Source organism: Amblyomma mixtum, chromosome 2 (assembly GCF_055824585.1).
Source record: "Amblyomma mixtum isolate Tamu chromosome 2, ASM5582458v1, whole genome shotgun sequence".
Classification (NCBI taxonomy): Eukaryota; Metazoa; Arthropoda; class Arachnida; order Ixodida; family Ixodidae; genus Amblyomma; species Amblyomma mixtum.
Genome location: NC_143013.1, coordinates 72,590,611 through 72,613,919, shown reverse-complemented (window position 1 = coordinate 72,613,919; position 23,309 = coordinate 72,590,611). Strand labels below are relative to the sequence as shown.

General features: G+C 51.4%; 2 protein-coding genes and 1 pseudogene across 2 annotated transcripts; 2 read left to right on the top strand and 1 right to left on the bottom strand.

Annotated features, from left to right (window-relative positions):
- The first annotated feature begins 351 nt into the window (after positions 1-351).
- LOC149359717 (presenilin-1-like) lies at positions 352-2,687 on the top strand. Its single transcript, XM_089569119.1, has 3 exons — positions 352-669; positions 1,365-1,814; positions 1,884-2,687. Exons 1-3 carry the CDS (start codon positions 352-354, stop codon positions 2,685-2,687), a joined length of 1,572 nt encoding a protein of 523 aa, XP_089425245.1.
- Positions 2,688-10,982: 8,295 nt separating this feature from the next.
- LOC149359716 (uncharacterized) lies at positions 10,983-14,723 on the bottom strand. Its single transcript, XM_089569118.1, has 3 exons — positions 13,523-14,723; positions 12,442-12,677; positions 10,983-11,464 (listed from the first exon to the last, which is right to left on the bottom strand). Exons 1-3 carry the CDS (start codon positions 14,456-14,458, stop codon positions 11,110-11,112), a joined length of 1,527 nt encoding a protein of 508 aa, XP_089425244.1. The 5' UTR covers positions 14,459-14,723; the 3' UTR covers positions 10,983-11,109.
- A 6,347-nt stretch (positions 14,724-21,070) lies between these two features.
- On the top strand, positions 21,071-22,934 carry LOC149359715 (uncharacterized; annotated as a pseudogene).
- The last annotated feature ends 375 nt before the right edge of the window (positions 22,935-23,309 follow it).

Sequence of the window (23,309 nt, the reverse complement as noted above, 5' to 3'; positions counted from 1 at the left end):
GTACTGCATTGAGCGAAAAACTGCTGGGGATGAAGCTCGGAGGAACGGATACGAGGCTTACTGGAGAGTGGTACGCTGAACCTTTATTTGGCCAGGACACACTATTTATGCTATTTATTGTGGCAGGTCATGTGAAACTAAGTAGCCATTTCCCAAGTATACACCTGCAAGGACAAGACACAAGACGATCCACTAAACTGAAACCAGAACCAAAACCACGTATATTGCAAAAACAATACCCTTTTGTCGCTGCTTCGTCGTCGGCTACCCGTCTTGGGAGGAATCGAAGAAGACGAGGAGAAATAATTCCAACGGACGGCGCGTGCGCTCATTCCGTCCACTGGAGCCCTCATGGATACTCAACGTGCAGTCAGTTTTTTGGGAAGGCTGTATGAGGAGATCTTGAGTCAAGTCATTACTCTTGTCACGGCCGTCTCCATCTGCATGCTTACAGTGAGCGTGCTCATACGGGCACTCGAGAGCAGCCGCAACGATAACATGCAGCTGGGCTACGTGCGCTACCAGGGCGGGGACGATGAAGGCGACAGTGGAGAGCCTGTCATGATGATGGGCTCGTTCGCGAACGCCTTCAGCTTCCTCGCGGTCATCATGATCGTCAACTGCACCCTGGTGCTGCTCTACAAGGGCGGCCACTACCGAATCATACAGGTGAGCAAGATAGCACAGTAGCTCCTGCCCATCCTCGCGGGAAATTTCAGCTGGCCCGCGCGTAAGTCCGGTACCGAGCGGCCGACCATCTTTTAGAGTCGTGACCCTACTGCGATATCGACCTGGGCGGCCGCAATAAGAGTCGAGACTCAGGATTACATGACGGAAGGCGTTTTCTTCAGGCGGGATGGGTTTATGTAAGGGGATAACCACGTGATAATTAACATCCAATAACAACACACTTACACATAGACAAGCACAGAGTCAATTTAATAAACAGAAACCGAAACTCGTGACACAATCAGTTTTGAGACTTTAGTCTAGTTACGAGAATCAAATTATAATCTCAAATGATGAAACAGTATGGAACGCAACGTTATTTAGGCTTAATTTTTCAGCCGTTTTTGTCAGAGACCCCTCCAAAAATGTTTTCAATGCCACATGAATGATGCTCTCCGACTGCGGCCTGTCGCGCCACTGCCGTAATAATTTTTTTCAAAGGTGCGCTACTGAGCACCAATTAGCGTGCTTTCACTCTGTGCCAGTAGGTTAATGAGAATACATGCTGTTACAGGAATCACATTTCACCAGTGTTCGCAGCTAAAGCAAGGTGCTTTGGTTTAGATCTAAAACTTGCGGAGTTTAATTTCATGTGTATTCTGTGTGCGTCGCTGAAAACACTCCCGCTCCTGCAGGCGTGGCTGATGACTGGCTCGGCTATCTTGCTCTTCGCCACGGGCTACTACTACGGTGGGCGGCTGCTCTTTTACTTCAACGTAGCGGTGGACCACGTGACTTCCTCACTTATCACGTGGAACGTGGGCATAACCGGCATCGCGGCGCTCTACTTCAAGGGACCATTCCTGATGCAGCAAGGATACCTCATATACACATCCGTGCTCATGGCCATCGCCATAGAAGAGTCCCTCCCTGAGTGGACCTCCTGGATCCTCCTGGTCCTCATCTCCATCTGGGACGTGTTCGCTGTGCTGTGCGTTGTGGGGCCTCTTCGAATGCTCCTCGAGACGGCCAGCGAACGCAACGAGCCGCTTTTTCCCGCCCTCATCTTCTCCACTTCGGCATGGTGCTACGACGTTGGCGAACGCACCGCCAGTATGACCCACGTATGCGCCCCTTGTTCGCCGGCGACTGCCAGCACTCATCGCTGCCTGCAAACAGTCGAGAAATCGTGTATCCCGATGCCTTCTCTCAAGCTGGTCGACGCCGAGCTGCTGGATGTCACGAATGATCACGGCGTGCACACTACCACGTCAAGGACACCATCTTGCTGCCTACCCGATGACGAACACAAAAACACACTGCCTGCCATGCCAGAAACTTCGTACTCGCTGGTTCGGTTGACAAACGACGAAACCTTAACCGCGTCCTCTGCACGTAAAGCAGCAGCGGTAGGTGTGCACCCGGTTGAAAATTCCATTTGTGTGCAATTGCTTCCAGGAGTCTACGATGCATCAAATGCCAAGACGAGCTCTGGCGCCACTAGTTCTACGCCGGACAAAAACACCAGAGGCCCCCCGAAACAGCGGGAGTCAGCTGGGCAGAATCCAAGAAGGTTCCATACTATATTTGACCGTAACCTCTCCGATGCCCAGCGACATCAAGCCCCTTCTTTCGTTCCGGTCGGTAACAGCCGTGTTTGCGGAACCTGTCGTCAGCACATTATCCAACTCCGGGGTGCCGACGGTGCTAGACCGAACACGCACGAGCCGCCAACGGACGACACGTCCGGTGACCGGGGCATGAAGATGGGCTTGGGAGACTTCATCTTCTACAGCGTTCTCGTAGGCAAGGCCTCCAGGCACGGTAGTGTTGCTACTGTGGTGGCCTGCTACATGTCCATCATAGTGGGCATCTTCCTCACGCTCACCCTGCTGGTGCTGTTGCAGAAGCCCTTGCCGGCGCTGCCCCTGTCAATCAGCATGGGCATGCTTGCCTACTTCTCCAGTGTCTCCCTCACCGAACCGTTTCTCGAGGCAATGGACTCCATGGCACTGTAGACACTATTATAAGGTCGACTTTAGAGCGGACATTGGGTGCTGCTGAAGGAACACAGAGTGCGTGCAAACGGGGTAATAAGTACGCGCACGCAGCAGTTCCGCTCACATACCCTGTGAAACTTTATCCATTAACGTATTGCTCCCACTCTGCAAGTAATCGCGTACGACTAAAAATTCTCGCCTTAAACAACTCCCGCTGTTCGGTGTCTTTCCTGCTGTTCAAAGGAATTTAAAATTTCTTTGGTAGCGCGGTTCTGAAAGTGGTAAGGGAATACGTCTACTTAGGGCAGGTAGTGGCCACTGATCCGGATCATGAGAGGGAAATAACGAATAAGAATGGGGTGAAGCGCATATGACAGGTTCTCTCAGATCATGAATGGCAGTCGCAATATCCCTCAAGAGAAAAGTACAAAACAACTGTATCTTACCGGTATTCATCTACAAGGGAGAAACGTAGAGGCTAACGAAAATGGTTCAGAATAAGTTAAGGACAACGCAGCGAGCTGTGGAAAGGAAAATAGGAGTAACAAAGACACCGGAAGCGGGCGGAGTGGGTGAGGGAACAAACGCTTGTTAATTACATCCTAGTCGAAATCAAGAGTAGGAAATGGGCTTGGGCAGGGCATGAAATGCGAAGGCAAGATAACCGCTGGCCATTAAGGGTAATGGAGTGGATTACAAGAGAAGGCAAGTGTAGCAAGGTGCGGCAGTTGGATAGGAGGATGAGATTAAGAAGCTTGTGGAGATACGGAGGTCGCTGCTGGTAAAGGGCAGGGTTAATTTGATAGACATGGGAGAGGCCTTTGCACTGCAGTGGGCGTAGTCATGCTGCTGCTCTGACGATGAGTATTTAGCTGGGTATTGTTAACGCGGTTTGCATGCAGCAGCGAGTAGATAACGTTAGCACAAGTGGCAGACGACGCGAAGAGCGTAAAAGCACCACGCTGCGCTGCCGTTCGCGAAGACGCTAATTGCGAGAGTGCCAGGCCATTCCCATGTTTTCGGCAACCATAGGTCGTCGGACTCACTCATGAGCCGGCTCGCTCAGGCACACATTCAGGTAATGGTCAGAGTTGTGAGCCCCGGCTCAAGCTCAGATCACGGTCTGTGTTTTCACAGCAATGCTGTACGCTTTTATTCTTTTTTTCGTCCTTGTTTGGCGACAGCGGAGTGGAAGAATAATTTACTCTCGCGACGAAGAACGCTTAAGGGCGAGGTGGTTTGGCGACGTCTGTAGGCGATCGGAGACGAGGATTCCGCGGAAGCGATGAAGACGCCGTTTTTCCCTTCCTCTTTGCTAGTTTACGCGGATGCGGCCTCGTGTGGGGGGTTTGACGGTAGCTTTGACCGAGTTCCTACATGTCGTTGCGCGGGAGGCGGAGGTCCCTTGTTGCGCGTCTCGCTCGGCTCGGAGGCGTGTCACTTGAACTCTTCAGTAGTCGCGTTTACATGAATACGACAGTGGCGCATCGTATTTCATAGTGTGTCTCGCGGAGGCAGCACGCCACTGTTTACAAGAAACTGCAGATAGAAAACCTCAGGCCGATCTCGCTTACGTCATGCCTGGGAAAACTATACGAGCGAGTGGTAACGCAGAGACTTCAAAACTACATGGAAGACAACGAACTGATCCCTCACAGCATGTTCGGCTTTAGAGCAAAATTATCAGCTCAAGACGTACTCCTCCAATTATATGAAGGTGTACTTCGGAACGTTCCTCGGGACGGAGAAAACGTGATAATGGCCCTAGACATCAAAGGGGCTTTTGACAATGTGAGCCACGAAGCAATCCTTACGGGCCTGGACAACCTGAACTGCGGGCGCAGGATTCACAGCTTCGTCAAAGCATTTCTATCCAACAGAACTGCAACCATCGGTATAGGAGAACTTCGGTCCGAGAAGTTTCGAACTCCTAACAAGGGAACACCTCAAGGGTCGGTCATTTCACCCACGCTATTCAACGTGGCCATGATCGGACTGGCGAAGCAACTAAAAGAAATTGACGACATCCACCATGCCATTTATGCCGACGACATCACAATATGGACTAACACTGGCTCACTCGGCGAGAAAGAGGATAGGCTACAAGAAGCGGCCACCTGCGTTGAAAACTATGTCAAAGCAAGAGGGCTAGCATGCTTGACCGAAAAATCTGAGCTCTTACGGGTTTGGAGAGGAAAACGGAACCGAACAGTCCCTATCAGTAAAGAACTTCGACTACAAGTTTACCTCGAAGGAGAACCAATACCAGAGAAGACACTCATACGGGTACTAGGGATGTGGATACAGTCAAATCAACGCTGTACTCACACCCTTGCGCTATTAAAGGCATCTACACTCCAAGTGGCCCGCATGATTACGCGCATCTCACACAGACGTCATGGCATGCGAGAAGAAGACACACTCAAGCTGGTCAGGAGCCTAGTGGTCAGCCGGGCGACATACAGTCTCCCGTACTACAATCATATCAAAAGTGAAATACAACAGGCGGACGCGATTTTACGCAAAGAGTATAAAACCGCGCTTCGACTACCCCATAACACCTCAACTGAAAAGCTCTTAGCCTTGGGACTGCACAACACGTTCGAGGAATTACGGGAAGCGCAGCATGTTGCCCAAATGCGCAGACTACAGCAGACCCCCACAGGCAGAGTTCTTTTAAAGAAACTGGGCTACACCGAACAAATTCGAGAAATATTGAGAACTAAAACGATCCCCGATGAGTACCGCAGCACGCTCAGGGTGGCACCAATACCAAGAAACATGGACCCGAACCTCCACAAAGACCGAAGAGAGGCAAGGGCCGACCGCTTACAGAAAACACACGCATCCCAGGATACAACAGTGTATGTCGACGCTGCCACATATGCCATGACTAGGGGACAAGGCACCAACAACGCAGTGGCAACTGTAGTCAACTCGGAATTACACGAGATTACCAGCGCCTCCCTGCAAGACTGCACGATAGCTGAGGCTGAAGAAGCGGCCGTCGCTCTAGCGGCAGCGGAGGGCTATCGGACTGGGCGGCCACTGACAATTCTTACTGATTCACAAGCAGCCTGCCGCAACTATCTTTGCGGCAGAGTCGGTCACAGAGCGCTCCGCATACTCCGCTCTGTAGACTGTAAGACGCAACAAACACATGCAAAACCACACAAGCCGATCAAACATAAGATCATCTGGGTACCGGGGCACACGGGGGTGGCAGGAAACCAAGAGGCAGACAGGATAGCTCGAGGATATACTAACTACCGAGCATCCAACGTCAACGACCTTGAGGAATCCCTGCCAGTACCTCAGGAATACTCGGCCATACTCAACAACTACAAAGGCAGCAGGATGCGCTACCCACCACCGCACAAATCTTTAAACAAAGAAGAGGCTGTCACATGGAGACAACTTCAAACGGGGTCATATCCAAATATAAACACACTAAGTAAAATTCACCCCACACTTTACGCACACAATTGTCCGTGGTGCCATGAAAAACCTACACTGTATCACATCACATGGGCATGTCAAAAAGTCGACATCGTCCCAGTTATACAAAACCCAAGTGTGGAGCAATGGGAGGGTCTGCTCTCCAGCGACTGCCGCGATGACCAGATCGGTTTGATACGGCGAGCTCAGCTGACGGCAGCATCCAGCGGAGCCCTGGAATAGGGGCAACCGACCGTTGCGGATGGACTCATCTGACCACATAAAAAAAAAGCACTTGTGCTGGAGCCAAATAAAGTTATCCTATCCTATCCTATGTGCCACATCAAACCAGGCGGAACGGCGGCCTCTAGCCCAGTGCACGCGGCGGAAGGGGCCAGCTGCTCCCATCTTGAGCGTGGTCTGCTATGTTATCCGACTGAGGGGTATTGTACAGTCGCCCCAGGAAGGAGAAAGGGCGCCCCCCAAATATCTTTCCATTCATCGCAGAAGTCGCCTTGCCCTATCGATCTACCCGTGCCTAGCTGATTAGCGCGACGCGCTCTCCTGGAGCATTTTACCTGTTTACATAATCCCTCCCCTCCCGGCAATAATCCCCGTGATATCCTTGTACGACTTTAGAATTTTGCGTACGTTTTATTCTTCAAACAGACCATTTCATAACTTTATAATTGCGACCGCATCACTACAGCGCCACGAACATATGGTTTCTACTAGAAGCACTAATATATGGTACATTCCGCGCTTTCTAACTAATTATAAACATCAGTCACTAACCCATAATCTTCCTTCAGTTCTTAACACGTACATATTTCACACAAAGACTACGATAAACCAGTTGAGCCAGCAATTTCTTGACCCGCTATGACATAAACATTTAAACACTGCCTTGAATATTGTTTACTTGAAAAATGTTATTGATTTTGTTGCGTTTTATGTTATTGATACTTTCTTAATCATGCATAAGCTAATTTTTCCTTTTTTTATTTGCACTTATAGGTGCAATATGCTTTCCTCTATGTGCGACATTAGAATATGTATAACTTGATATTGAAATTTGCTTTAAATATTGAAATTTCAAGTGGTGTCTCTACTGTATCCGTAATGACCATCTGTCACCCAGACTTCGCGCACTTTTACGTGGGAAGCTCCCAGACACCCTTAGAGCGTGTGGGGGTAGCAGTTTCGGACTCAAAGGAGATGCCCTCGACTCAGCGTGGCAAACTCAGCGGAGACCAGCTACCAAGTGACAAGAGGTTTTTGGGCGTTCGGTGCCCAGCTTTCGCTGGTCGCAAGCCAGAGAATGGGTCGGAGCCAAAGGTTCACAAACAATAACAAAGTTTATACAGCAATTGAGACGATACAGATGATTTCACAATCATTCGTACAAACACATACCAAGTGATTAACAAACAATGCAATTCGTGCAAAGTTAAACTCGAGAGAGAGAATACAATTCAGGCAATATTGCACCTAAAGTGCACTAACACAACAGAGAGAGGTAAACAAACAAAACACAATTTGTTCACCGGGCACTGCGGCAGTCCGACGACCAGAGTTCCACGACGATGCCGTCCCGCAGACTGGCGAACGTTGTCTCGTTGGTCCGATGCAGGCCGAGTGGTGTTTTCCCGGGAGTCGAACGGGCGCGCTTCGATGAAGCTTAAACGGCGGTCCGGACTGACTGATAGTTGTTGTGACTGAGAGAAGGATGAAGAGGAAATTGCACGGGCCTGCTACTGGCTCGAGCCAAGCCACCACCGCTGCCACGTGCAGATAGAGGAGAGTTAAAAGATCAGAGGAAAGAGAAAAAGGAAAGACGCGCGTCGCAGCAACAACTGCGTCCGCCGGAGCGGACGCTGCTCAAAAAGAAGCGGCCGAAGCCGCGCTCGCCGAAGCGAGAACAGATACTCCACTAGGTTTGACTGACTGATAGCGGTCAACGCCTTCTTTTATAGACTCACTTCCACGTCTGTTTGTTCTACGCGCCAGAGTAGGCGCGCACATACACGCAGCATTGGCAGTGCTGTCTCCCTTCCCTCTTCTCACTGGCCGCGCGTCCCCATTGGTCAGAGGTAGGGGGTCGCATCTCGAAGATTCCAGCGTGTTCTTGAGTGGCGCCGTCGCCGACGGGCGAGGGGGACGTGTCTTAGTGCACGCAAGGCTACGCCCTTTCCCCCCGTCAGCTGTAGAAGCAACTCGTATGTTCCAGAGAATTCGGCGTGGATGACTCATTCCCTCGGCACACGCCGCGTCGGTGAGAGGTGGTGGAGGGGAGAGGGAGCACACGCTCACAGGCTAGGCGCTCCGCGGGGGTTTCCTCCTCTCCCGTTCGGCCCGCGCCGGCGAGACGCGTCCGCGCGGCGCTGTTTTTCTTTGTTTGCTTCAAAAATGCGCCGAATTTTGTGACACCATCTAATGACCTTATGCTTACTCAACACTTATTGCACTGTTCTAATACTAAATACTTGTCTAACTACTTGCTTTATATGACTGTCCTCATGTATGAACATGTCAGTATCGTTGTTATATTTGCTTTTGTTTTTCCTCTAGTATTCGCATCTTCACGCTGCCCTACCTTGCTGTGGTTTCTTGGGCCCAGTCAAGCTACCTCGAGCAGCTTTTTGCCCGAGTTCCTACCATGTATGTCGTGAAATAAATAAATTGAGCTGAAAAAAAAGTCTTGCGGGCGAACCAGCCTTAACGTCACGTTCTTTTTGTGTTTGACAAGCTCATCCTTCAACCGTTTTAGCAATCTGTTCGCATTTTCCGGCCACTTCTTGTCTATAGCACGAGTCGCGCCGCCGCGGTGGCTCAGTGGTTATGGTGCTCGGCTGCTGATCCGAAAGACGCGGGTTCGATTCCAGCCGCGGCGGTGGAATTTCGATGGAGGCGGAGTTCTAGAGGCCCGTGCACTGTGCGATGTCAGTGCACGTTATATAGAAACCCAGGTGGTCGAAATTTCAGGAGCCCTTCACTACGGCTTCCTTCAATGCCTGAGTCGCTTTGTGACGTCAAACCCCCATAAACCAGTACTAGTCTACTTGTCCAAAGTGAACAATTTACCCCTGGCGCTGCTGCGGCAACGGACCCGGGGCGGGCCTCATGCAGCATTTGGCAGGCGGGCCGGATCCAGTAATATGGTACTTCAGCGAGCTCGGGCCGGGGCTTCAAGTCGTGGCACTAGACTGGTCTTTACCTTTGAGCCTGAGATGCTGGCCGGGCTCGAGTCTCAGAATTAGGCCTGTGCTGTGCTAAAGAATATAAATTCTCCCTGATATATTTCACTCGATTGGCCAGAATCAAAATACTTAACGGCATAAATTACTAACTCTAACCTCCGCGGCTAACATTTGCCAGAAATTTAGCAGACCAGGTAACTTTAGTCGAACATGTAAAATGATCATTGCAACTAGATCAAGAGAGGGCAAAATAAAACACAAACTATTGCAAAGATGCTAGATTTAGCGTCCGTAAGAACAGCCCACCAAGATAATAAACTTTTCTTCTTCATGGCGGCCAGGATAGCGTGATGGATGCCGGCGCCTTCGTTTAGCGTGGTGACAACTGCTCTTCGGTAGGGAAACGTCGTTTTGTTTCAGAATTGCACAGACGTCATGTACACGAACATGAAGCTTCTAAATTTCTGCCTGAAATAATATTGATTCCTGGAAGCTTTGTTGGGCGACCGCGAGGATAAGGCAGCTGAAAATGGACGATTTAAGATTAATATTGCGTCACCGTAAAATTAGTCTGTCACTAAAAATGGCGCTTTTTTAATCGACCGAAAATGCGATGACAACACGCATTTGGCGTGTTATCAGCCGTGGTGACGTAAACATGCAAATTCTTTCACGTTACATATTCTGGTATGATAATTATACTGGCCGGCAGGTGTCAGGAGTGACACAACTCGTGTCATCTTCTGGCTGGTAAAATGAACACAGCGATCGTCCAGGCTAATTCTCTTTTTTACCTTAGTTTTCGCCTTCTTGCAATTCTTCCTGACCCACCGGTGTGACACAATATTCCGCTCAGGTTACACCGGCCACAAGAAAGTGCTAAAGTTGGCTCTACGGATTTAAACGATTCTATAAGGTAACCTACCTCGGCTCCAATCCGAAAAAAAAAAAACTGGGCCACACAGCGATCCAAATTCCCATGGAGGAAGGAGGCTGAAGCACAGTGTTTCTTCGCCACGCACTCCAGTACGGGTCGTACGATGTCCCAAGTCTTCATCCACACCGCCTCGCCCCTCTACACTTCTCCAAACACTGCATCATCGTGCACGCACTGGTCGTATATAGCTATGCATATGTGGTACTGGCAGTGGCCTCAGGTGAAGCATTCCTACTCTGCTCCTTGCATGTTTTCTAAGCCGCTTCCGCGTTTTTAAACTGTGCTCTATGGAAATGTCGTGGCAGAAATAGGTTAACGCAAAGAAACCTTGGGTGTACTCGGTGAATCATCGTGCCGCACCTATTGCTTTAGTGCCAGTAAGTGCACTTGAGCATCTAGGGGAAAGGCCGTGCGAGAGCTTATCGCGTACGAACAGCTGTTTCCCCGACGTCAAGATAAATCAGTGTTAGACTTAGTCGCGACCGTGCTGTCTTCTGGAGAAGCTTTTCTCGCATAATGGCTTCCAGGCTACTCATCTGCCCCACCTGCAACATGACAAATGGAAAGCATGATGACAAGATAGCGCGTTGATGCAGGACGCACGAGTAGTCGACGCAACACCCTGGTGCTTGTGTCAGCTACTCCCCAACTACACCAACTTCCCAATTGCATGCTGTTGTCAGGTCCTTCGCTCGAAGAACCAAAGCAAAAACTCCAATAAACATTTTTTTTGTAAATATCAGCGCCAAAGCACTGTCATGTTCGCGAACTGCGCACTGTTTGGAAGCCACAAAAGCCCCCAAAAAGCGCGATGTTACACAAAGAACGTAACACAAGGATAGATGCGAGCTAGATCGTGGACGTCTTAGACCCGAGGTCTGTTCCGGCACGAAACTAGACACGCCTCAAGGCTGCGGAACCGGTTGGCGCCGGTAAGGCATCGGTGTTCCTGCAGCGCTTCGATGGAAGACCGCAGACAACGCAAGGGACCGCCCTCCGGGGGCGTATGCGCGAAGAACGGGTACTTGAGGTGGCTCGTCGTGCACGACACGACATGGGGACGCCGGCACCGGCGCCGACCTGGGCCTTTGCAGTGCTTCTCGCACTCCTGGACCGTGCGGAACACGTCACTTCCGCTCGCCGGACAGCCGCCTGATGGAAAGCTCCAGGGCACGCACTTCTCCCCTCGGAGGTGCCACCAGCTGGACAGCACGTCTTGCCTGCATGGCACAAGGATCAGACTGTCGTGCATACCGCATGTTCTTTCTTGGATATTCAAGTGCAGCTTTTTAAAAATAGCATGACATGGATAGTCATTCTGAGGTGATTTAGCGCAGTTTCGAGCTACGATCCAACTGAACAAGTTTAACGACTCAGGGTCGCCCATACGAGACAGAGAGCAGCAGGGTTTAGACCCTACTGCGCTCCGAGGACCCGGCCAAGCAAGCCATCGCCGCATGCCGGGCTGCCAGCGTGATGAGTCGCCGGGACATGAACGTTTGAGTGCAGTCGGGCCGTGCGGGGGCCCAAGGACCTATGTGTCCAAAACTCCCTTGCTCCAAATAAAGTTTTCATCATCATCATCATCATCATCGGGAAAGGAGAAACGGGAAGCCAGTAGTGCCTATAGTGCACCAAGGCATAACTGAGAGAAAGGCAGGAGATAAGATGCGATGCTAGGAAAGGGCGCTGGTGGACGCGGTACAGAACCAGTCTATTCGAAGGTCGATAGGAACGTCTTTGTCATGTAGTATAACTGATATGATACGAGTATGGTAGGACATCGTAAAATCAATTAATATACGGTCGCGGGCATTTGAGGGGTTCGTTAAATCAGGCTCAAGACCCGCTACAAAGTGTCTTCAACATAGGCTCGGTGTAGGCACACATTAGTATAGTTAGATGGCTTGAGCTTGACATCAGCTGGGCCATGGCGCAGTACCATATCTCTAGTAGCTTCCTGTGGGTTTACGCGAAGCAGGTGGTGACAAGCGAATTAGACAAGTCAAGAGACATTCCATGTACTCCTGGTCCAGCATCGGCCACTGCGATGTCGTAAGTATCAATGTCACCAGTCGATGCTTTCCACAAATGACTTTCTGCATGTGGCTGCCAAAGCTTACAAGCGGAGTGATCGCCGTGTAGATGAGACCAGCGAATCCAGGCCATCAGTGATTCGAAGACCGCGTGTGCATACCTTGCGCAGCTTGTGAACAGCGGCTCGTCGAAACAGGCGCCATCCAAGCGCTTGGCAGAGACGCAGCTCTGGCGGCAGTGGCTCATGGAGGCGAACCTGTTGGCGCCCCGGTTGCAGAGGTGCAAGGCGTCAGCCTCCGCTTCTACGCACGCGTTGGCGGCACGAAGGAAGTGGAACTGACGCCGTGGGCTGCGGTTGCAGTACGTGTAGAACACGGCGCCGCACATGGGCCGCTTCTGCGTGCAAGCGCAGCCACGAAAATACCCACGAGTTACCCAAAGCAGTAGAAAGGGGCGAGGGAAATGCAGGTAATGAGTTCGCGGGGGGGTATTGCGGGATTATTTCGATATTTTACACTGCGCTATCGGGAGCCCGATTCGTACGGGTTTCACTCCCCAATCACACCGCGTACCCAGCGCTTTTACAATGCCTACTAGCTCGCCTAAAAGTGACCCGGAAGTAAAAGGGAGTACGAGCGGTAGACAGATTGGTTCCCAGCGCGCTCTAGCAGCCGAAGGGCAGCCAACGAGCGTCTGGCGGCGCCATCCTACAGTTTAGATGCTCATCTTATCGTCATCATGCTTGAAGTCACACCGCTTCTGTCATTGTTCGTCAGGGGCGATTATAACAGCTCATGCGAGGATTTATCGCTGGCTGTATCATCCACAAAGAGTTGGTCTGACGGCCAGCGTTTCCTACTTGAAGAATGCGACCGCTTTCACGATGCGTGTTCACGCGCCCACCATGGTTTGGGGGCACGTGATGCCCCATGCCCACCATAGCAGTGGTTCTTAAACCACCGAATCACGACGTCATTCCCTTATCGCCGCCTTGTTAAACTCTTCCCGAGCAACTCCTACCGATCATTCGTAATTTAACTGCCGCCTGCCACGGTGGGTCAGTTTTCTCACAATGCGGTGGGCAGGTTGTGATGGCGCCACAAGCTCACGTGGCCTAGGTGGCCCACCTAGACTGCTTCTCCGGGGATTTTTTGCTCACAGCGCCGACGACGACGCCAGATTTTATGCTCAACGGGAGCCTTAACGCTGTCGTATTCAAAACACAAAACACTAATACTCACCGGATGACTGGACGGAAAGGACATTAAGTCCTCGGTGGCCGCTTCGGCGTCGACTTTCAGGAAATTGTCAGCTGGCTTCTTACGGGTAGTACGGCTTCTCCTCACCGTCCTCAACGGCTTCCTGTGAACTTTTGCCTTTCTTGTCCAATCACTGGCTGCGGTGGCCGGCTTTGCGTTGGCCCCCAAATTTTCAAAGACAGGGGTAGCTGTTCTGTTGTGGTGGCGGCCGACGCCAGCGAAGAATTTGCTCCAGCGACCTTGTGTGGACTCCGCGGTCTTCGTCGTCGCGTTGTCTTTCAGGCCGGCGTCAACAGGGAACTCTTCCAGCGGCGGCAGTTCGCGGACTCGGTTGATCGGGAACGAGAAAAGCAAGCGATTCGTTCCCGCCATGGTGGAGACTACCGACATCACGAGAATCGCGGCGAGGGCCAAGATTCCGATAGCAGGCGCGCATGAAGACCAGTGAAGGCGGCTACTACGGGCCTCGCCGGGTCTAGAGTCGTGGTCGCTTTTGCGCGGAATCAGTTGAGCTGTGCTGGCCTCGCTGGTATCGCTAGTGGTCAGGTACGTACTGCTTGCTGTCGCGTCTGTCCCACTCTCGCTCTCCGTAAAGGCCGGCTTCTTTGCGCTGGTGCCTCCCGACTCATCATCGGTGTTCGGCGCCGAGAGCGTTGCCTTCCGAGAGGGCGCACGTTCGACACCCAGCGTCTCGATGGGCCGCAGCTCTCTTCTCCAAGGTGGCTGCGCTCGTAGTTGCCTCCCGTCTTGAAATCTTTGAAAGTCGAATCCATGAGAGGCGTTCTCACCGAACCACTGGTAGCCTGGGTGGCTAAGTCGCGGTACCGTCTGCTCGGCGACGCCGTGGCTAGGACCTGCATTGGTGGCGCCTTCATACGACGGGAAAAACTGAGTCGTCTCTCGGTGCCGTTGAGCCATGCCACTTGATTATCTTTCTCACTCCTCGTTCAGGCCGGGCTTCTGCAGGAAAACGCTTTTTCGTGCTATGACACCGCGTGAATACCGCAGCGCGTGAATTCGCCTCTTTCACCTCTTCTGGCGGCTTTTCACTGGTCGAAACCGTGAAAAAGATACAAATCGTGATGTGGGTGACCTTCACTTGACTTCACGTAAATAGACCACGTAACTCTACTGCAGCGTAACTTCTGGCGAAGGATAGCTGCAAATATTAACTAAATCTCTGAGAGCAGCTGCATACTCGGTGACAGATTCTCCAGGCTGATGACAGCTATTCTGAAATTGATGCCTTTCTACGACCACGTGACACTCAATTGCATACTCTTTCTCCAGGAGAGTAACTGTTTATAGATATCTGATGTCGCATCACCAGAGGAAGGCTGTGACGCCTTCCACGTCACAGCCTTAAGTCACGCCATCACTGAGTACAGGATAGTTGGTTATTTTACAAATTAAAGTACTTAAAAAATTTTAAGGCAACACACAGGCGGACTCATTTACAATATCGCTAATAGTTGAGCTGGGTAGTTTACGTGGACGCTGGTAGATAGGCTGGAAATCCAAATTTTCTGTCCTTCTCTCATAGGGGGAAAAATTTTAGGGAGTAGATAGACGGATGGAAACCTTTATTATGCAAGCGAGTTTGGACCGTGCAAGGTCTCAGGGCCACCGCACAGCCCTCACTTTACGCGCATGTGTCCAGGCCACGTAGGGCCATGGCCCTGGTACCCCGGTTCACACAGCGAAGTTACGTGTCCGGGTCCTGCGACGCAAGGAGGGCCTCCCATTCCTCCCATGTACCGATGGCGGGCTGTCCCTGCGGGGGAGGATCAGCAGGGTAGCCGAAGAGGTTGTGGTCCAGGGTGGCGTGCGATTCTCCGCAGAGAGTGCACTCTGGGGAAACGGCGCGGAAGAAGGATAGAAGCTGAGGGGTGGGAAGAGTTCGGGTCTAAGGGAGTAGAGGCGCCATATATACCGAACACAAAAAGCTCTCTCAAGGCTGTCTGCGTTTAAAAGAAGGCGTAAAGGCAGTGTCGGAAGCAAGGGTGACACAAAATATATTTTCTTTTCATTGTAAATTAATTAATGAATAAAAATTTTATTGATACACCGAGAAGGAGCCCCCAGATTCCCGGTCCCGGCAACCCAGGCCTGGGACGCGGGCAGGGATACTCCGCAGATCAAGGACTAGTGAAGTTACATTGTTGCTTCACGGAGTCAGTGGCCAGGCGGGTGACTTGCTGCTGGATGGCGGGGTCCTCGCTCCGCAGCAAAACTTCCCAGGCTTCTCTACTGTTAATGTTTATGCCGACGCCCGGGGAATCGGCGCATTCACAAATTATGTGATCAAGAGTGCCCCTTTTTCCGCAGTTCTTATATTTCGCGTCGTTTTCATCCTCGGTCTGAGCCAAGTAGACCCAGGCTGGTCAGATGTGATTTCCAGCTTGTAACCTCCTTCAGATACGCGCCTCATTGTTGCGGAGAGACGGATCCGTGGGTGGAAATGCCCTTTGTGATTTACAGTGTTCAGTAAACTCGTTATATGTGGCTATGCTATATTTTAATCCTCTGCGTTCGGGTTGCTCTACGGACGCTCGGTGGTAGAAATTTCGAGCGAGCTCGTGCGCAGCCTCGTTGCCGGGGACAGCTTCACGCGTAGGTGTCCATATTATGAATATTCTTCTGTTAATTCGGTTCGTTTTCAGGATGCGCTTGGCTTCCTCTGAAATTCTACCTTCTGCAAAACTTCGTAGAGCTGTTTTGCTGTGGCTAATTGTAAAGTACGTACGGTCGAGCTTGAATAACTTTCAAAACCTATTCCACGCGGGATCAGGATGATGCAAAATATATGATTCATGAACATACATCGCCCGGCCTGCACATTCGGCTGCTGTCAGCGCACGTTAAAGATCCCAGCTGGTCGAATTTTTTTCGTAGCCCTGCACTACCTGGAGTAGCAAGGCTCGTAACCGGGCAGACCTCTCTTCTATTCATTAAAGTCTCTCTCTCTCTCCCTCCACTACGGCTCCCATTTCGCTCCCACCTTTTTTTTTACCTTCCCTTACTGCACCAGTCCAGGTGTCCACCGAAAAGTGAGAAAGTGACTACGCTATTCCCTTTCCTCAAAACCACTAAAGCGTAGGGGAGCAAGTGCGGTGCCATGGGTGGCGAAAGCGTTTGTCGCACCACTTTGACTGCCTCTGTGGTACTGGTGACATCACCATTGGATGACGGCAGACATAATTAATGTCATAATAACTAATTGCTAAGTAATGGCAATTACTAATCAATTGTCATATACTGATTAATGACTAAATACTAATTAACTGGTAATGAATGACGCTTAAGCTTCGCCTTTAGGAGTGGAACGCGACAGAGTGTTGTAGCGCTGCCAGGGAGCCCACGGAACGCCACCACCCGTTCGGCGCGATGTCTCGCTTTTATTGCGAAAGCAATACTACTTGCACTTTCCAGGGTGACCACCATCGTGCCGCGGCGGTGACCACCATTGACCTTCATTTGACCTTGATTGCATCAGTTGGATTAGATTGGATTACATAGGATTACATTAGATTGGATTGGACTGGATAGGACTGGACTGGATTGGATTGGATTAGATTACACTAGATCACATTAGTATAGTGCCTAGAATATAGTATTCTAGGCACTATAACATTAGATTAGAGTAGATTACATTGGATTGGATTGGAGTGGAGTTGATTGCATTGCATTGGATTGGATTTGATTGCAATGGAATGGAATGGATTGTATTTGATGGGATTGGATTGGTTTGGCTTGTATAACCGATGCATCACCACAAGTCTAACTACAAGTATTGTGCCTAGGCACTATACCACAAGCACCACCACCAGCTACACTACCAGCTGGACCCTGTGGATTGGATTGAATTGCATTGGATTGGAATGGAATGGATGGGATGGAATGAGATTGGATTGGATTGGTTTGTATTGGATTGTACAACCGATGCATCACCACAAGTCTAACCACAAGCACCACCACCAGCTACACTACCAGCTGTACTATGGCGTAGGTACGGATATTGCTTTCGCAATTACCGGGCTTAACCAAGCTAAGCCACAGCGAATTTTTTTAGGAAAGGAAATGGAGCAGCAATTCTCTGTCATCTCGGTGGACACCTGAACCGCACCGTACAGGAAGGGAGGAAACGGGAGTGAAAGAAGAAAGAGAAAGAGGGGCCGTAATGAAGAAAAGAAAAATTGTATTTGAGGCAAGGAAATTACGCGGTAACTGTCTCATATCTCGATGGACCCCCGTCATCCGTTTGTAGAGGAAGGGAGGAAGTGGGAGAGAGAGAGAGAGAGAGAAAACTTTATTGTCGGAAAAGAAGGGTTCCTGGACGCTTAGCAGAAGGGCCAGGCGGCCGTTAGCTGATAGCTGGCGGCGACCTCTTCGGCGCGCTCGATGGCTCCTGCCTGGACGGCGGGGTCCGAGCTGCGCAGCACTTCTTCCCAGGCGTCTGGTGAGGGAGCTTCTATAAGAGCTCCCGGAGGAGGATCCTCCGGGCAGTCCCAAAGCATATGATCGAGGGTGGCAGTGCTACCGCAGTGTTTGCAGGTGGGGTCTATGAGATCGGGGTAGATGTGGGCGTAAATGTACGGGTTCGGGTAAGAATGGGTTTGAAGTCTTCTCCAAGCCACCTCTTGGTGTTTGGAGAGTGACTTGTGCGGGGGAGGATAGATTATTCTAGAGAGTTTGTAGAATTGGGTAATTTCGTGGTACGAAATCACTGCCTCCATCTCGGATCCCCCTGGACGACAACCCACCGCTCGGCCGACAAAACCTCGAGCATGTTGGTGGGCTGCTTCGTTCCCTGCGTTCCCTGAATGGGCAGGAGTCCATACCAGTTCTATTTCTCGTTGCAGAGGAAGTGGGAGTGAAAGAAGAAAGAGAAAGAGGGGCCGTAATGAAGAAAATAAAAAAAATGGCTGAGGCTTAGCTAAGGCTAAGCCTAGTCAGATGCGAAGCATATTGATGGCTAGGCTTGGTAAAGTTCCTCGCTTTGTTCTTCAGTTGTTGTAGAACGTTGTCGCCGAGCCGCATATTGAGCACGCCGCTTAGCCAGACGTTCATCCCGCTCTTCATCGGTCTCTGTGGCACGCTGAAGCTTTCGCTTCTCGTTCAAATCAGCCCTGCTTCTTGGCGGCATCCCAACACCTGGCCGCCTCGTAAGTGCCCGGAGAGCTGTTGTTGTTGTTGTGACTGAGAGAAGGATGAAAAGGAAATTGCACGGGCCTGCTTACTGGCTCGAGCCGAGCCATCACCGCTGCCACGTGCAGACAGAGGAGACTTAAAAGATCAAAGGAAAGAGAAAAAGGAAAGAAAAGACGCGCGTCGCAGCAACAACTGCGTCCGCCGGAGCGGACGCTGCTCAAAAAACATAAGTGGCCGACGCCGCGCTCGCCGAAGCGAGAAGAGCGAGGCAAGCTCAGCTTTATACCGCTGCTGTAGCGTCACGTGGTCAGCTGCACCGCCTCTGCACCGCCGCGGCCGACCGCGCGAGCCGGCAGCCCATCTCTCCTCTGCTGTCACGTCATGTTGTCACGTGGTCAGCCGCCGCGCCTCTGATGTGGAGCCTCCACCGCCGCGGCCGACCGCGCGAGCCGGCAGCCCATCTATCCTCTGCTGTGACGTCATGTTGTCACGTGGTGTCACGTGGTCACGCTAAACGTCACGTGGTCACGTGGTCAATGGTAGCTCCACCGCCGCGCTCGACGGGCTGTAGTGTAGCTCTAGTAATATGCTTCGCATAAAAATTGTATTCGAGGAAAGTAAATTACGTAGTAAGTGTCTCACCTCGATGGACACCCGTCAAAAGCGCGACACCTCTGCTGACAGCCTTCTGTCGACAACGATGAGGCATTAAAGGCTTTCGCCTTAAAATTGGCTCTGCTTTAGCTCTGGTTAAACCTGGAGAATTGCGAAAGCAACATCTGAGCGTAGCCATATATTGTTGCGTGAGCTACACTGCCCACAGCCTCGCCATTTCGCGTGCTCTTGCACGACCATACTGCGCATGCGCTAGGAGCAAGTGAAGTCACTACGCACAGCTGGCGTGCCTAGCCGCCAGCTGTGTATAGCCTTCCTTTCCTTAAAATGATCGGAGTGTAAAACGCTGACAACGCCAACGCCAATGAACACAATGAACGCCGATGGCCTATGGCTTTAGCGCCGCCTTTCTGGAACAACTTTGTCAATGCGTGCAGCTCACATCTCTCTCTCTCATCCCCCCACGTACCTATAAGCGCGATTCAGGCGTCCACTGACCCAGGGAGCCGTTATGCGCACTTCCTTTCCCTAAAAAGATCGGAGTGTAAAACATGGTCAACGCCAACGCCAATAACACAACGAGCGGCGACGGCCTATGGCTTCAGAGCCGCGTTTCTGGCACAACGCTGTCTATGCCAACGCATGCAGCGCACACCTGTCACTACCGCCACTAAGCTTAAAGCATGGTTGAGGTGTCCACCGTTCCAAAAGGGCAGTTATGCGCCTTCCCTCTGGTTCAGATGTCCACCGAGGTGTGGGATGTGTGAGACAGATATGTGCGCCATTTGCTTTCCTCAAAAACCAATTGCCCCGCCGCGTTGGCTCAGTTGTTACGGCACTCGGCTGCTGACCCGAAAGACGCGGGTTCGATCCCGGCCGCGCCGGCTGAATTTCTTGAAGGCGAAATTCTGGAGGCCCGTGTGCTGTGCGATGTCAGTGCACGTTAAAGAACCCCAGGTGGTTCAAATTTCCGGAGCCCTTCACTACGGCGTCTCTCATAGCCTCAGTCGATTTGGGACGTTAAACCCCATAAACCAACCAACCAAACCAACCAACCAATTCACCAATTTCGCCCTCTGCTTTCCAAGCTCCCGCTCTATTGGTTTCGGAGCTTAAAGCGCGACTAAGGTGTCCACTGCTGGTTACAACGGACAACGGTGACGCCACGAAACGCAGAAACGGGCGCGAAAGAGCTACGCTCTAAAACAACAAATGCATGACGCGATATTAAACGACAGCTGTTAATGCGCTATGTTGTGGTTGTGAATATGAGCGCGACCTCAGTTCTATGGCGCTCTTTTCAGTATCCCACACACAGTCGTTTACGCACCAACGTATACAGTTCGTTCGGTCGAAAAGCCGTCGGCATCGTAGTTGTATAGCTGCCGGCACCGCGCGTCGGAAAAAAAGTCTATCATGCCAACGTTTGCCGCATAATGTTACAGATGGTGTAATATCATTCAGCGTTTCGAGCAGCATAAACTGACTAATTAAGTTAGCTTGCGGCAGGATTTCGAACCGACGACCTATAATCGGGGCTGCAGGTGTCCATCGAGATATGTTAGACAGTTGCTGCAACTTCTTTGCCTCAAATCCAATTTTTATTTCCTCCATTAAGGCACCTCTTTCTCTCTATTTCTCTTCCCCACCTACCTTCCTTTCCTTACGGCGGGGTTCGGGTGTCCACCGAGATGTGAGACAATTGCTGAACATTTCCTCCCCTCAAAAATGCGTTGCGTTCAAAGCTGTTTCCAACTGGCAAGGCGTCGCGCTGAACGGGCGATGGCGTTCCGTGGACTCCCTCGCAGCGCTGCAGCACGCTGTCGCGTTCCACTCCTTAAGACGAAGCTTAAGCGTCTTCCATTTTTTTCTTTTTTTTTTTGCCACAACAGTCCCCATCGTCATTCTCCCTTAGCGCGCGGTTGCGTCCTCACGTTACAGAAGAAGAAGCCTTTCACGCGCTGCACGCTCTTCGGATTCGAGCTGTAAGCTGGAACGACGGTTAGAAAAGTTCTTGGATAAAATACCATTGACTGTTAATATTTGGACCTACCCTTTCGTATTGTGAGCTGCTGTGCACATGCCTAAGAAGTGGAAAAGCGAGAAATCTGACACCGGCGACAAGAAAGCAACTCGTCGCCATTCCCGATCGTCCAAGGCAATTTCGACCAACATGGCTCCTAACCCTACTACCGCGATGAACGGTTCCGTCGGTCCGCTGCCAACTACTGGCGACCTTGCACCGGACGGCACCAAAGCCCGCGAGGAACCTGCTGCTGCGTCGGTACAAGCACTCGAGCTGAACGATAACGACCAGCGATCGCAACGCGGACGCACGGCTGTTACCGTACCCAGCATCCACTCGCCGGACGAGCCGACGGTAATGGCGAATCGACCTAACCTCCCTGAGCCAGAAGCATCAGCATCTGAAGAGATGCAAGACGCAGAAAAGAGGAGCGTAAATTTGCCACCAGTCGCACCGGGGACAGAAGCGCAAAAGGCAGCTACATCAGTCCACGCCATCGAACTTCTTTCTTCAGTGGCTGAGCAAGGCAAGCGAATTGTTCCAGACCCCGTCACAGAAGTACCTCCGGGATGTGAGTCCGAATCTGCAGCTGTCTCGGCCATGCCTCAGGGGCGAATAATAGCACAAGGCCTCAGTATTTCCACGTTGTCGCCTCCACTTGTCACCGAAGGCAGCTTATCTTCGGCACCACCTCTGTCACAGAACGAAGGCAACCATTTAAAGGCCAGGGAAGCGAAGCGACCACAGCCATTCAACCAGGGCAACGCTGAGCGAGTCGGTGTTATGGGTGCCACGTCCGGTGCAGCGTTCGATACATCCTCCAGTGCAAAGTCTAGTGCCGCGTCCGGTGCCACGTCGGGTGCTATATCCCCTTCCATACCTGTGGCGGTGGACGCAAACGCCAAGACCCAGTCTGCCGCTAAGAACGTCTCATTTCATGACTCCAGGGCTGGCATGGTGACTCTCCTGATCTCAAAGATTAGTGAATATCCCGATCGCATCATGAACACCTTCTGCGTTGTCCCCTCTCCAAACGTTTCGGACGCAGTCGCTGAGCCCTACAATGCCACCCTCTACGTGCAGCAGCTGGTAGAAAGCACAGATGAAGCCTACTGCATTGACAATGAGGCACTTTATGACATTCGCTTGCAAACCCCCAAGCTCACTGCTCTCACCAATGGAGATCTCGACCACTTGTTCCTGGACAGCTGCCCTTCCTGCGCCCCACTTGCATCTCGAGGCAGCCAGCAGTATAGGGCGCTCACTGTGCCAGAGCTAACGCAGCAAATGTTTGATGCTAAGAACATGATGGCTGCATATGACCGCCACCATGGACGTTTCCTGGCAGTCGCTGCTGTGTTAGAGGCCGCATGAGTGTGCGTGAAGTTGACGAGCAGATGCTCAGTGTCCAAAACAAGAACTGGAGCTATTTTGTTGAATGGATCCCCAAAAATGTGTTGTGACTAAGGCTCAAGAGGAGAGCAGCGCTTCGTCTTCTTCACTACAATAGTAATACGTGTTCTTTGTGTAGATGGCGCTATTTAGTAGCGAATCACGAGAGTAGTATAAAATAGAAGCAATAAAACAATAGGATGGCTGCGACGCCCGTGTGTTCTTTCAATGTTTCCTCTCACATCTTTCAACTTTAATCTGCGCAAAGTTTTCTTGAATATGTCGCTACACCAACTGGCCCAACGTTCTGCTCTGCTATCAACTCTGCGCTGTCTGCATGTGGCAGCGATTATGTGACAGCGAACCCGAAGACGCGGGTTCGATCCCGGCCGTGGCGAGTAATCGGGCCCAATTGTCAGCGACGGCGAGGACCATGCGGGAGCCCGACAAGTATGCTGCCGCGTCCACGTAATCTACCTCAGAACTGTCGCCGTACAGCTTGTGCGGGGCTTTGGCGCGGGCTGCCCTGCGTTCTCCGTCGTGCTCGGGGTGCATGTTCTTAGGGATGAGATGTCCTTCAGTCGC

Bases quoted from the DNA above. Each gene is read 5' to 3' on its own strand.
- LOC149359716 (XM_089569118.1), bottom strand. From the start codon at position 14,458: ATGGCTCAACGGCACCGAGAGACGACTCAGTTTTTCCCGTCGTATGAA. The intron at 12,678-13,522 runs GTGAGTATTAGT...GCTTGCACGCAG, and splicing joins CCTTTCCGTCCAGTCATCCG to AAGCGGCCCATGTGCGGCGC. The intron at 11,465-12,441 runs GTATGCACACGC...TGTGCCATGCAG, and splicing joins CTGTTCACAAGCTGCGCAAG to GCAAGACGTGCTGTCCAGCT.
- LOC149359717 (XM_089569119.1), top strand. From the start codon at position 352: ATGGATACTCAACGTGCAGTCAGTTTTTTGGGAAGGCTGTATGAGGAG. The intron at 670-1,364 runs GTGAGCAAGATA...CCGCTCCTGCAG, and splicing joins GCCACTACCGAATCATACAG to GCGTGGCTGATGACTGGCTC. The intron at 1,815-1,883 runs GCGACTGCCAGC...CCTTCTCTCAAG, and splicing joins TATGCGCCCCTTGTTCGCCG to CTGGTCGACGCCGAGCTGCT.